Source organism: Sprattus sprattus (genome assembly GCF_963457725.1).
Source record: "Sprattus sprattus genome assembly, chromosome: 1".
Taxonomy (NCBI): Eukaryota; Metazoa; Chordata; class Actinopteri; order Clupeiformes; family Clupeidae; genus Sprattus; species Sprattus sprattus.
The window spans coordinates 68,981,159-68,996,368 of record NC_137920.1 but is presented as its reverse complement, the minus strand read 5'-3'; the positions used below and the strand labels follow the sequence as shown (position 1 = coordinate 68,996,368).

Sequence of the window (15,210 nt, the reverse complement as noted above, 5' to 3'; positions counted from 1 at the left end):
GGGGGGTGGATGAGAGGGCAGAATGAGGTACTCATGCTGAGAAGCCATCTCCCCCCTCCCCTTCTGTGTGGAGTTGGACAGGCACTTGGTCCTGGAGACAAAGGACATCCTTTGCCTGTCCGTTGAGCATGGCAGTGAAATGAGTCTGCAACTGAATACGTCTCCTCTGTCTATTGAAAGTTCTGTGTAGTGGTCATTGTCCAAGACTGTCAGCAACCTTCTCAGGATCCTTCTCTCCACCACTGTTGTAAAACAATCCAGTTCAATGCCAACAACAACCTGTGGCAGCATCAATGGACTACCCATCATTAAGGTGTATGGACCATCTTATCTATAAAACACTTGCCTATGTATGGTTGACGCAGAATATAATTGAAACGCTGATGCATGTTACTTATGGGGCATTTGCTTCTCTGGAATAACACATGGCACACGTTGCACACCTAAAGCTTAAGGACAATGATTCAAAAGACACTTTACTCAAGGATGCCGATTATAAATTTGGTTTGCCATAGAGAGCCCGATAAAGAAATTCTACATCCTGAAGTTACATCCCCATTTTCTCCAGTAATCCATTTGAGTCAACCTCCCTCAACAGCAGGACAAGATTTCAATGGTATCTATGGATAGCCTGCCTTTTACCCATCAATTCCATAAAAGGGTTTCAAGAAATTAGAGATGCAAATTTAGAGAAGGTCTTTTATTGTTTTAACCACAATGTAAAGTGCATCCTCGATATCCATTTAGGTTTGAGTTCAGGGCCTGAAAAGAGAAGACAAAGTAAGAAAAGCAAGAGTCCCCACATGAAACAGAATTTGAGAACAAAAGTAGACAGATACCTCCACGGCTAAGATCAACTGGGCAAATCTAGCCTTTCCTGAAGAGAAAGAAACACATTAGAATTCCAACACTCACTTATGAACAGATATACAGAAAAACCCATGCCTACTTTGAAAGAGTGTAGTCTACAGTTTGGTCAGTCTGGGCTTCATGTCCAAGAAAAATGGGGACAGGAGCAGGCTCAGCATCACTTGGAGGAACATCCAGTGGGATGTAGGTGGTTTGGGAAAAGACCATTTTCCCACGCACGTAACGATTGAAGGATTTAACCACATAGCGTGCTTGAAAACCTGATGGCTCTGTGATCACAAGATAGCGCTCTTGCCCTGATGAGGGACCCTCAGCAGCACCACTATTAGAAGTGGTTTCTCCACTGACATCCATGGAGGAGCTGCCAAGACTACCTAAAGAGTTGGATTGAGTCATTTGAGGCAGGGCTATCTCGACCGGCATGGGGGCCATCTGTGCCTGCACCTGGGGCATCTTGGCCGCCTGCTTCACTGGGGGCATCTTGGCAGTCTGGCTCACTGGGGGCATGGGCATCTGGGCCTGCACCTGGGGCAGCTCTGCTGCCTGGTTCACTGGAGTCATCATGGCCGCCTGGTTCACCTGGGCCCATGATGGGGGCATCTGGGCCTGCACCTGGGGCATCTTGGCCGCCTGGTTCACCGGAGGCATCTGGGCCCATGATGGGGGCATCTGGGCCTGCACCTGGGGCATCTTGGCTGTCTGGCTCACTGGAGGCATCGGGGCCCATGCTGGGGGCATCTGGGCCTGCACCTGGGGCATCTTGGCTCCCTGGCTCACTGGATGAATCTTGGCCTCCTGGTTCACTTGGGCCCATGATGGGGGCATCTGGGCCTGCACCTGGGGCATCTTGGCCGCCTGGTTCACCGGAGGCATCTGGGCCCATGATGGGGGCATCTGGGCCTGCACCTGGGGCATCTTGGCTGTCTGGCTCACTGGAGGCATCGGGGCCCATGATGGGGGCATCTGGGCCTGCACCTGGGGCGTCTTGGCTGCCTGGCTCACTGGATGCATCTTGGCCTCCTGGTTCACTTGGGCCCATGATGGGGGCATCTGGGCCTGCACCTGGGGCATCTTGGATGCCTGGCTCACTGGATGAATCTTGGCCTGCTGGTTCACCTGGGCCCATGATGGGGGCATCTGGGCCTGCACCTGGGGCATCTTGGCTGCCTGGTTCACTGGGGCCAGGGGCATCTGGGGCCATGCTGGGGGCATCTGGGCCTGCACCTGGCTTGGTGGGGCTGGGGGCATCGGAGCCTGCACCTGGGGCATCTTGGCTGCCTGGCTCACTGGATGCATCTTGGCCTCCTGGTTCACTTGGGCCCATGATGGGGGCATCTGGGCCTGCACCTGGGGCATCTTGGATGCCTGGCTCACTGGATGAATCTTGGCCTGCTGGTTCACCTGGGCCCATGATGGGGGCATCTGGGCCTGCACCTGGGGCATCTTGGCTGCCTGGTTCACTGGGGCCAGGGGCATCTGGGGCCATGCTGGGGGCATCTGGGCCTGCACCTGGCTTGGTGGGGCTGGGGGCATCGGAGCCTGCACCTGGGGCATCTTGGCTGCCTGGCTCACTGGATGCATCTTGGCCGCATGGTTCACCTGGGGCCATGCTGGGGGCATCTTCAAAGGTTCATTGTAACTTTGGACACCTTCACCTTTGATAGAGCTGAAGTCATTCATGGAGGGTACAGAGCCACTGCCAGGAGTCCCAGGCCTGAAACCATGGTACCCAAAACTCTGGGGATCTTCCAACCCTACAACAAAACAAGGGCTTCAATTAAAATATACTCTACATGCAAATTTACAAAAAAAGACCAACTCATACCTTGTTCAAGTTGTTGACAGCATATTTCACTCATTAAGTAAAGGCATATCCAAGGGAACCTGCAAAATACACTTTGTTTAGACCAAGTAGAAAAACATATGCCTAAAGACAAACAATTGAATCTGTACCTGAACATCATGCCAAGAGACGTTGCAAACTTCAGTGGTTTGAATCAAAGACCCAAAAGTAGCACTCTCCTCACCACTGCAACAGCAACACCCTAGCTTTGACTCCCAAGCACCCAACCTGCTCTTTTATAGGCACAGCTTCTCTGTCTGATTCCTTATTCACCAACTAGCTTCAGGTGATTGCAATTGCTGTGTGTGTGGTCAGGTGTGAACTTCCATTCAACACTGTGAAGAGTGTTGACATCACTGACAATATTCAAAGTCACTTTGCCATTACAATACAAGAAGGCAAAGCAGCATCATTGTTTGGCCTCCATTAGCAGCACATTTGTTGTAGTTATACTTATTTATCAGTCTAATTCTCAGTCGTGCATTGATGAGCTAGTTACTTACTTCAACTCAGTGTATACATAAGTTCTTGACACTATTTCGCTGATGACGGAGTGTATTATCAAAAATGCTCTTAACCCTCCCAACTGCCCCCTCACCCCTACTGTGGTGATTGAAAAAATTGATGGGATCTGATTGTCAATATCAGCTTCAGCCAATTCAGCCATTTTAGTGTTGTTGCAGTAGCCATTCTCATTTATGATAAAGCTCACATAACTTACAAAATCACATATCATGATGTAGGTAAACAGAGAAAAGAAAGAATTTAAATATATATGTTGTTGTTGTCCTTCTTCTGCTTACTGTCTGGCTTGGCCTTAACGGTCCTGGCACCATGCCTCATATTGCAGCCATTTGGAGAAATCTGTCAGGTTATATACCCTGTTCCAGGTCGTCGAAACATAAGTGTCCTGAATTCTGATCACAGATCAGAGGGGAGTTTGCAGCGAACAGAAATGTGTTGAAGCTTTAAATGCTTCTCTTCTGGCAACACTGGCTATCTTTCGCTCATCTGCTCATCTCAATTTCAAGCGTGGCAACGTACAGCTTGAATTGCTGCTTGAATGTCCTCTAGTTCACAGCAGCATTTCCAGTAAGTTTCAACAGACCCGGCGGTTTCAGTGCATACATCTTATGTCGCTTTCCTCAGTTGACTAAGTTAAGCTGCTTCCTCGAACCACATAATGTTCTTATTACAAGAGATAAACTAGTTCCTTTCTTAATAACCTTTTATTCACAAACTGTCAGTTACATTGCCAACTTCATAGCTACTTACTGCTGATACATCTTTAGGGATGCCAGTATGAGGCAGCATCAATGAACTACCCATCATTAAAGTGTATGAACCATTTGAGCTGTAAAACACTTGCCTATATATGGTTGACACAGAATATAATTGAAACGCTGATGCATGGTACTTTCAAATACAGGCCATTTTATGGAGCATTTGCTTCTCTGGAAAAACACATGGCACACACCTAAAGCTTAAGGACAACGATTCAAAAGAGACACTTTACTCAAGGATGCCGATTATAAATTTGGTTTGCCATAGAGCCCAATAAAGAAATTCTACATCCTGAAGTTACATCCCGATTTTCTCCAGTAATCCATTTGAGTCAACCTCCCTCAACAGCAGGACAAGATTTCAATGGTATCCATGGATAGCCTGCCTTTTACCCATCAATTCCATAAAAGGGTTTCAAGAAATTAGAGATGCAAATTTAGAGAAAGTCTTTTATTATTTTAACCACAATGTAAAGTGCATCCTTGATATCCATTTAGGTTTGAGTTCAGGGCCTGAAAAGAGAAGACAAAGTAAGAAAAGCAAGAGTGCCTCCCACATGAAACAGAATTTGAGAACAAAAGTAGACGGATACCTCCACGGCTAAGATCAACTGGGCAAATCTAGCCTTTCCTGAAGAGAAAGAAACACATTAGAATTCCAACACTCACTTATGAACAGATATACAGAAAAACCCATGCCTACTTTGAAAGTGTGTAGTCTACAGTTTGGTCGGTCTGGGCTTCATGTCCAAGAAAAATGGGGACAGGAGCAGGCTCAGCATCACTTGGAGGAACATCCAGTGGGATGTAGGTGGTTTGGGAAAAGACCATTTTTCCACGCACGTAACGATTGAAGGATTTAACCACATAGCGTGCTTGAAAACCTGATGGCTCTGTGATCACAAGATAGCGCTCTTGCCCTGATGAGGGACCCTCAGCAGCACCACTATTAGAAGTGGTTTCTCCACTGACATCCATGGAGGAGCTGCCAAGACTACCTAAAGAGTTGGATTGAGTCATTTGAGGAAGGGTCATCTCGACCGGCATGGAGGCCATCTGGGCCTGCACCTGGGGCATCTTGGCCGCCTGCTTCACTGGGGGCATCTTGGCAGTCTGGCTCACTGGGGCCGGGGGCATCTGGGCCTGCACCTGGGGCATCTTGGCTGCCTGGCTCACTGGAGGCATCTTGGCCCATGCAGGGGACATCTGGGCCTGCACCTGGGGCATCTTGGCTGCCTGGTTCACTGGAGTCATCATGGCCGCCTGGTTCACCTGGGCCCATGATGGAGGCATCTGGGCCTGCACCTGGGGCATCTTGGCTGCCTGGCTCACTGGGGCCGGGGGCATCTGGGACCATGCAGGGGGCATCTGGGCCTGCACCTGGGGCATCTTGGCTGCCTGGCTCACTGGAGGCAACTTGGCCCATGCTGGGGGCATCTGGGCCTGCACCTGGGGCATCTTGGCTCCCTGGCTCACTGGATGAATCTTGGCCTCCTGGTTCACTTGGGCCCATGATGGGGGCATCTGGGCCTGCACCTGGGGCATCTTGGCCGCCTGGTTCACTGGAGGCATCTTGGCAGTCTGGCTCACTGGGGCCGGGGGCATCTGGGCCTGCACCTGGGGCATCTTGGCTGCCTGGCTCACTGGAGGCATCTTGGCCCATGCAGGGGACATCTGGGCCTGCACCTGGGGCATCTTGGCTGCCTGGTTCACTGGAGTCATCATGGCCGCCTGGTTCACCTGGGCCCATGATGGAGGCATCTGGGCCTGCACCTGGGGCATCTTGGCTGCCTGGCTCACTGGGGCCGGGGGCATCTGGGACCATGCAGGGGGCATCTGGGCCTGCACCTGGGGCATCTTGGCTGCCTGGCTCACTGGAGGCAACTTAGCCCATGCCGGGGGCATCTGGGCCTGCACCTGGGGCATCTTGGCTCCCTGGCTCACTGGATGAATCTTGGCCTCCTGGTTCACTTGGGCCCATGATGGGGGCATCTGGGCCTGCACCTGGGGCATCTTGGCCGCCTGGTTCACTGGAGGCATCTGGGCCCATGATGGGGGCATCTGGGCCTGCACCTGGGGCATCTTGGCTGTCTGGCTCACTGGAGGCATCGGGGCCCATGATGGGGGCATCTGGGCCTGCACCTGGGGCGTCTTGGCTGCCTGGTTCACTGGATGCATCTTGGCCTCCTGGTTCACTTGGGCCCATGATGGGGGCATCTGGGCCTGCACCTGGGGCATCTTGGATGCCTGGCTCACTGGATGCATCTTGGCCGCCTGGTTCACCTGGGCCCATGCTGGAGGCATCTGGGCCTGCACCTGGGGCAGCTTGGCTGCATGGCTCACTGTAGGCATCTGGGCCTGCACCTGGGGCATCTTGGCTGCCTGGCTCACTGGATGCATCTTGGCCGCCTGGTTCACCTGGGCCCATACTGGGGGCATCTTCAAAGGTTCATTGTAACTTTGGACACCTTCACCTTTGATAGAGCTGAAGTCATTCATGGAGGGTACAGAGCCACTGCCAGGAGTCCCAGGCCTGAAACCATGGTCCCCAAAACTCTGGGGATCTTCCAACCCTAGAACAAAACAAGGGCTTCAATTAAAATATACTCTACATGCAAATTTACAAAAAAAGACCAACTCATACCTTGTTCAAGTTGTTGACAGCATATTTCACTTATTAAGTAAAGGCACATCCAAGGGAACCTGCAGAATACACTTTGTTTAGACCAAGTAGAAAAAGATATACCTAAAGACAAACAATTGAATGTGTACCTGAACATCATGCCAAGTGACGTTGCAAACTTCAGTGGTTTGACTCAAAGACCCAAAAGTAGCACTCTTCTCCTCACCACTGCAACAGCAACACCCTAGCTTTGACTCCCAAACACCCAACCTGCTGTTTTAAAGGCACAGCTTCTCTGGCTGATTCCTAATTCACCAACTAGCTTCAGGTGATTGCAATTGCTGTGAGTGTGGTCAGGTGTGAACTTCCATTCAACACTGTGAAGAGTGTTGACATCACTGACAATATTCAATGTCACTTTGCCATTACAATACAAGAAGGAAAAGCAGCATCATTGTTTGGCCTAAATTAGCAGCACATTTGTTGTAGTGATACCTATTTATCAGTCTAATTCTCAGTTGTGCATTGATGAGCTAGTTACTTGCTTCAACTCAGTGTATACATAAGTTCTTGACACTATTTCGCTGATGACGGAGTGTAGACCAAAAGCTAATTCTCAGCCCTGTCTTAATGACAATATATGCAAATGTGCGTTATCAAAAATGCTCTTAACCCTCCCAACTGCCCCCTCACCCCTACTGTGGTGATTGAAAAAATATTTTGTTGAAAAAATTGATGGGATCTGATTGTCAGTACCAGCTTCAGCCAATTCAGCCATTTTAGTGTTGTTGCAGTAGCCATTCTCATTTATGATAAAGCTCACATAACTTACAAAATCACATATAATGATATAGGTAAACAGAGGAAAGAAAGAATTTAAATATATATGTTGTTGTTGTCCTTCTTCTGCTTACTGTCTGGCTTGGCCTTAACGGTCCTGGCACCATGCCTCATATTGCAGCCATTTGGAGAAATCTGTCAGGTTATATACCCTGTTCCAGGTCGTCGAAACATAAGTGTCCGGAATTCTGATCACAGATCAGAGGGGAGTTTGCAGCGAACAGAAATGTGTTGAAGCTTTAAATGCTTCTCTGCCGGCAACACTGGCTATCTTTCGCTCATCTGCTCATCTCAATTTCAAGCGTGGCAACGTACAGCTTGAATTGCTGCCTGAATGTCCTCTAGTTAGCAGCAGCATTTCCAGTCAGTTTCAAAAGACCTGGCGGTTTCAGTGCATCCATTTTATGTCGCTTGCCTCAGTTGACTAAGTTAAGCCACTTCCTGGAACCACATAATGTTCTTATTACAAGAGATAAACTATTCCTTTTTAAATAACCTTTTATTCACAAACTCAGTCAGTTACATTGCCAACTTCATAGCTACTTACTGCTGATATATCTCTAGGGATGCTAGTATGAGGCAGCATCAATGAACTACCAATCATTAAAGTGTATGAACCATTTTAACTGTAAAACACTTGCCTATATATGGTTGACGCAGAATATGATTGAAACGCTGATGCATTGTACTTTCAAATACAGGCCATTTTATGGAGCATTTGCTTCTCTGGAAAAACACATGGCACACGTTACACACCTAAAGCTTAAGGACAACGGTTCAAAAGAGACACTTTACTCAAGGATGCCGATTATAAATTTGGTTTGCCATAGAGAGCCCGATAAAGAAATTCTACATCCTGAAGTTACATCCCGATTTTCTCCAGTAATCCATTTGAGTCAACCTCCCTCAACAGCAGGACAAGATTTCAATGGTATCCATGGATAGCCTGCCTTTTACCCATCAATTCCATAAAAGGGTTTCAAGAAATTAGAGATGCAAATTTAGAGAAAGTCTTTTATTATTTTAACCACAATGTAAAGTGCATCCTTGATATCCATTTAGGTTTGAGTTCAGGGCCTGAAAAGAGAAGACAAAGTAAGAAAAGCAAGAGTCCCTCCCACATGAAACAGAATTTGAGAACAAAAGTAGACAGATACCTCCACGGCTAAGATCAACTGGGCAAATCTAGCCTTTCCTGAAGAGAAAGAAACACATTAGAATTCCAACACTCACTTATGAACAGATATACAGAAAAACCCATGCCTACTTTGAAAGTGTGTAGTCTACAGTTTGGTCGGTCTGGGCTTCATGTCCAAGAAAAATGGGGACAGGAGCAGGCTCAGCATCACTTGGAACATCCAGTGGGATGTAGGTGGTTTGGGAAAAGACCATTTTTCCACGCACGTAACGATTGAAGGATTTAACCACATAGCGTGCTTGAAAACCTGATGGCTCTGTGATCACAAGGTAGCGCTCTTGCCCTGATGAGGGACCCTCAGCAGCACCACTATTAGAAATGGTTTCTCCACTGACATCCATGGAGGAGCTGCCAAGACTACCTAAAGAGTTGGATTGAGTCATTTGAGGAAGGGTCATCTCGACCGGCATGGAGGCCATCTGGGCCTGCACCTGGGGTATCTTGGCCGCCTGCTTCACTGGGGGCATCTTGGCAGTCTGGCTCACTGGGGCCGGGGGCATCTGGGCCTGCACCTGGGGCATCTTGGCTGCCTGGCTCACTGGGGCCGGGGGCATCTGGGCCTGCACCTGGGGCATCTTGGCTGCCTGGTTCACTGGAGTCATCATGGCCACCTGGTTCACCTGGGCCCATGATGGAGGCATCTGGGCCTGCACCTGGGGCATCTTGGCTGCCTGGCTCACTGGGGCCGGGGGCATCTGGGCCCATGCAGGGGGCATCTGGGCCTGCACCTGGGGCATCTTGGCTGCCTGGCTCACTGGAGGCATCTTGGCCCATGCTGGGGGCATCTGGGCCTGCACCTGGCTTTGTGGGGCTGGGGGCAACTGGACCTGCACCTGGGGCATCTTGGCTGCCTGGCTCACTGGATGCATCTTGGCCTCCTGGTTCACTTGGGCCCATGATGGGGGCATCTGGGCCTGCACCTGGGGCATCTTGGCTGTCTGGCTCACTGGAGGCCTCTTGGCCTCCTGGTTCACTTGGGCCCATGATGGGGGCATCTGGGCCTGCACCTGGGGCATCTTGGATGCCTGGCTCACTGGATGCATCTTGGCCGCCTGGTTCACCTGGGCCCATGCTGGAGGCATCTGGGCCTGCACCTGGGGCAGCTTGGCTGCATGGCTCACTGTAGGCATCTGGGCCTGCACCTGGGGCATCTTGGCTGCCTGGCTCACTGGAGGCATCTGGGCCCATGATGGGGGCATCTGGGCCTGCACCTGGGGCATCTTGGCTGCCTGGCTCACTGGAGGCATCTGGGCCCATGCTGGGGGCATCTGGGCCTGCACCTGGGGCATCTTGGCTGCCTGGCTCACTGGATGCATCTTTGCCGCCTGGTTCACCTGGGGCCATGCTGGGGGCATCTTCAAAGGTTTATTGTAACTTTGGACACCTTCACCTTTGATAGAGCTGAAGTCATTCATGGAGGGTACAGAGCCACTGCCAGGAGTCCCAGGCCTGAAACCATGGTACCCAAAACTCTGGGGATCTTCCAACCCTACAACAAAACAAGGGCTTCAATTAAAATAATACTCTACATGCAAATTTACAAAAAAAGACCAACTCATACCTTGTTCAAGTTGTTGACAGCATATTTCACTTATTAAGTAAAGGCACATCCAAGGGAACCTGCAGAATACACTTTGTTTAGACCAAGTAGAAAAAGATATACCTAAAGACAAACAATTGAATGTGTACCTGAACATCATGCCAAGAGACGTTGCAAACTTCAGTGGTTTGACTCAAAGACCCAAAAGTAGCACTCTTCTCCTCACCACTGCAACAGCAACACCCTAGCTTTGACTCCCAAACACCCAACCTGCTCTTTTATAGGCACAGCTTCTCCGTCTGATTCCTAATTCACCAACTAGCTTCAGGTGATTGCAATTGCTGTGAGTGTGGTCAGGTGTGAACTTCCATTCAACACTGTGAAGAGTGTTGACATCACTGACAATATTCAATGTCACTTTGCCATTACAATACAAGAAGGAAAAGCAGCATCATTGTTTGGCCTAAATTAGCAGCACATTTGTTGTAGTGATACCTATTTATCAGTGTAATTCTCAGTTGTGCATTGATGAGCTAGTTACTTGCTTCAACCCAGTGTATACATTAGTTCTTGACACTATTTCGCTGATGACGGAGTGTAGACCAAAAGCTAATTCTCAGCCCTGTCTTAATGACAATATATGCAAATGTGCGTTATCAAAAATGCTCTTAACCCTCCCAACTGCCCCCTCACCCCTACTGTGGTGATTGAAAAAATATTTTGTTGAAAAAATTGATGGGATCTGATTGTCAATATCAGCTTCAGCCAATTCAGCCATTTTAGTGTTGTTGCAGTAGTCATTCTCATTTATGATAAAGCTCACATAACTTACAAAATCACATATAATGATGTAGGTAAACAGAGAAAAGAAAGAATTTAAATATATATGTTGTTGTTGTCCTTCTTCTGCTTACTGTCTGGCTTGGCCTTAACGGTCCTGGCACCATGCCTCATATTGCAGCCATTTGGAGAAATCTGTCAGGTTATATACCCTGTTCCAGGTCGTCGAAACATAAGTGTCCGGAATTCTGATCACAGATCAGAGGGGAGTTTGCAGCGAACAGAAATGTGTTGAAGCTTTAAATGCTTCTCTGCCGGCAACAGTGGCTATCTTTCGCTCATCTGCTCATCTCAATTTCAAGTGTGGCAACGTACAGCTTGAATTGCTGCTTGAATGTCCTCTAGTTAGCAGCAGCATTTCCAGTCAGTTTCAAAAGACCTGGCGGTTTCAGTGCATCCATTTTATGTCGCTTGCCTCAGTTGACTAAGTTAAGCCACTTCCTGGAACCACATAATGTTCTTATTACAAGAGAAACTATTCCTTTTTAAATAACCTTTTATTCACAAACTCAGTCAGTTACATTGCCAACTTCATAGCTACTTACTGCTGATATATCTCTAGGGATGCTAGTATGAGGCAGCATCAATGAACTACCAATCATTAAAGTGTATGAACCATTTTAACTGTAAAACACTTGCCTATATATGGTTGACGCAGAATATAATTGAAACGCTGATGCATGGTACTTTCAAATACAGGCCATTTTATGGAGCATTTGCTTCTCTGGAAAAACACATGGCACACGTTACACACCTAAAGCTTAAGGACAACGGTTCAAAAGAGACACTTTACTCAAGGATGCCGATTATAAATTTGGTTTGCCATAGAGAGCCCGATAAAGAAATTCTACATCCTGAAGTTACATCCCGATTTTCTCCAGTAATCCATGTGAGTCAACCTCCCTCAACAGCAGGACAAGATTTCAATGGTATCCATGGATAGCCTGCCTTTCACCCATCAATTCCAAAAAAGGGCTTCAAGAAATTAGAGATGCAAATTTAGAGAAAGTCTTTTATTATTTTAACCACAATGTAAAGTGCATCCTTGATATCCATTTAGGTTTGAGTTCAGGGCCTGAAAAGAGAAGACAAAGTAAGAAAAGCAAGACTCCCTCCCACATGAAAGAATTTGAGAACAAAAGTAGACAGATACCTCCACGGCTAAGATCAACTGGGCAAATCTAGCCTTTCCTGAAGAGAAAGAAACACATTAGAATTCCAACACTCACTTATGAACAGATATACAGAAAAACCCATGCCTACTTTGAAAGAGTGTAGTCTACAGTTTGGTCAGTCTGGGCTTCATGTCCAAGAAAAATGGGGACAGGAAAAGGCTCAGCATCACTTGGAGGAACATCCAGTGGGATGTAGGTGGTTTGGGAAAAGACCATTTTCCCACGCACGTAACGATTGAAGGATTTAACCACATAGCGTGCTTGAAAACCTGATGGCTCTGTGATCACAAGGTAGCGCTCTTGCCCTGATGAGGGACCCTCAGCAGCACCACTATTAGAAGTGGTTTCTCCACTGACATCCATGGAGGAGCTGCCAAGACTACCTAAAGAGTTGGATTGAGTCATTTGAGGCAGGGTCATCTCGACCGGCATGGAGGCCCTCTGGGCCTGCACCTGGGGCATCTTGGCCGCCTGCTTCACTGGGGGCATCTTGGCAGTCTGGCTCACTGGGGGCATGGGCATCTTGGCTGCCTGGCTCACTGGGGCCGGGGGCTTCTGGGCCTGCACCTGGGGCATCTTGGCTGCCTGGTTCACTGGAGTCATCATGGCCACCTGGTTCACCTGGGCCCATGATGGAGGCATCTGGGCCTGCACCTGGGGCATCTTGGCTGCCTGGCTCACTGGGGCCGGGGGCATCTGGGCCCATGCAGGGGGCATCTGGGCCTGCACCTGGGGCATCTTGGCTGCCTGGCTCACTGGAGGCATCTTGGCCCATGCTGGGGGCATCTGGGCCTGCACCTGGCTTTGTGGGGCTGGGGGCAACTGGACCTGCACCTGGGGCATCTTGGCTGCCTGGCTCACTGGAGGCATCTTGGCCCATGCTGGGGGCATCTGGGCCTGCACCTGGGGCATCTTGGCTGCCTGGCTCACTGGATGCATCTTGGCCTCCTGGTTCACTTGGGCCCATGATGGGGGCATCTGGGCCTGCACCTGGGGCATCTTGGCTGCCTGGCTCACTGGATGAATCTTGGCCGCCTGGTTCACTGGAGGCATCTGGGCCCATGATGGGGGCATCTGGGCCTGCACCTGGGGCATCTTGGCTGTCTGGCTCACTGGAGGCCTCTTGGCCTCCTGGTTCACTTGGGCCCATGATGGGGGCATCTGGGCCTGCACCTGGGGCATCTTGGATGCCTGGCTCACTGGATGCATCTTGGCCGCCTGGTTCACCTGGGCCCATGCTGGAGGCATCTGGGCCTGCACCTGGGGCAGCTTGGCTGCATGGCTCACTGTAGGCATCTGGGCCTGCACCTGGGGCATCTTGGCTGCCTGGCTCACTGGAGGCATCTGGGCCCATGATGGGGGCATCTGGGCCTGCACCTGGGGCATCTTGGCTCCCTGGCTCACTGGATGAATCTTGGCCTCCTGGTTCACCTGGGCCCATGATGGGGGAATCTGGGCCTGCACCTGGGGCATCTTTGCTGCCTGGCTCACTGGATGCATCTTGGCCGCCTGGTTCACCTGGGCCCATACTGGGGGCATCTTCAAAGGTTCATTGTAACTTTGGACACCTTCACCTTTGATAGAGCTGAAGTCATTCATGGAGGGTACAGAGCCACTGCCAGGAGTCCCAGGCCTGAAACCATGGTACCCAAAACTCTGGGGATCTTCCAACCCTAGAACAAAACAAGGGCTTCAATTAAAATATACTCTACATGCTAATTTACAAAAAAAGACCAACTCATACCTTGTTCAAGTTGTTGACAGCATATTTCACTTATTAAGTAAAGGCACATCCAAGGGAACCTGCAGAATACACTTTGCTTAGACCAAGTAGAAAAAGATATACCTAAAGACAAACAATTGAATGTGTACCTGAACATCATGCCAAGTGACGTTGCAAACTTCAGTGGTTTGACTCAAAGACCCAAAAGTAGCACTCTCCTCACCACTGCAACAGCAACACCCTAGCTATGACTCCCAAACACCCAACCTGCTCTTTTATAGGCACAGCTTCTCCGTCTGATTCCTAATTCACCAACTAGCTTCAGGTGATTGCAATTGCTGTGAGTGTGGTCAGGTGTGAACTTCCATTCAACACTGTGAAGTGTGTTGACATCACTGACAATATTCAATGTCACTTTGCCATTAAAATACAAAAAGGAAAAGCAGCATCATTGTTTGGCCTAAATTAGCAGCACATTTGTTGTAGTGATACCTATTTATCAGTGTAATTCTCAGTCGTGCATTGATGAGCTAGGTACTTGCTTCAACTCAGTGTATACATAAGTTCTTGACACTATTTAACTGATGACGGAGTGTATTATCAATCAAAAATGCTCTTAACCCTCCCAACTGCCCCCTCACCCCTACTGTGGTGATTGAAAAAATATTTTGTTGAAAAAATTGATGGGATCTGATTGTCAATATCAGCTTCAGCCAATTCAGCCATTTTAGTGTTGTTGCAGTAGCCATTCTCATTTATGATAAAGCTCACATAACTTACAAAATCACATATAATGATGTAGGTAAACAGAGAAAAGGCACCATGGCACCATGCCTCATATTGCAGCCATTTGGAGAAATCTGTCAGGTTATATACCCTGTTCCAGGTCGTCGAAACATAAGTGTCCGGAATTCTGATCACAGATCAGAGGGGAGTTTGCAGCGAACAGAAATGTGTTGAAGCTTTAAATGCCAGCAACACTGGCTATCTTTCGCTCATCTGCTCATCTCAATTTCAAGCGTGGCAACGTACAGCTTGAATTGCTGCTTGAATGTCCTCTAGTTAACAGCAGCATTTCCAGTCAGTTTCAACAGACCTGGCGGTTTCAGTGCATCCTTTTTATGTCGCTTTCCTCAGTTGACTAAGTTAAGCCGCTTCCTGGAACCACATAATGTTCTTATTACAAGAGATAAACTAGTTCCTTTTTAAACTAGACGTAACGCAATGCGTTACAAAATATGACCGACGAACTGTTCAGTAGGTTTTGGCACAGAA

General features: G+C 48.8%; 1 protein-coding gene and 2 pseudogenes across 3 annotated transcripts; all 3 read right to left on the bottom strand.

Annotated features, from left to right (window-relative positions):
- Positions 1-390: 390 nt before the first annotated feature.
- LOC308371354 (uncharacterized protein) lies at positions 391-2,281 on the bottom strand (the record flags this gene model as incomplete). Its single annotated transcript, XM_080846215.1, has 4 exons — positions 391-413; positions 1,245-1,367; positions 1,450-1,518; positions 1,621-2,281. The coding sequence occupies 4 exons, from the start codon at positions 2,279-2,281 to the stop codon at positions 391-393; spliced, it is 876 nt and encodes a 291-aa protein (XP_080702341.1).
- A 2,414-nt stretch (positions 2,282-4,695) lies between these two features.
- Positions 4,696-10,012, bottom strand: LOC308371344 (annotated as a pseudogene). Its single transcript has 3 exons — positions 9,170-10,012; positions 5,737-5,907; positions 4,696-5,601 (listed from the first exon to the last, which is right to left on the bottom strand). The product of its transcript is annotated as an uncharacterized misc_RNA (transcript).
- Positions 10,013-12,591: 2,579 nt separating this feature from the next.
- LOC308371333 lies at positions 12,592-13,055 on the bottom strand (annotated as a pseudogene). The gene has a single exon. The product of its transcript is annotated as an uncharacterized misc_RNA (transcript).
- Positions 13,056-15,210: the final 2,155 nt, after the last annotated feature.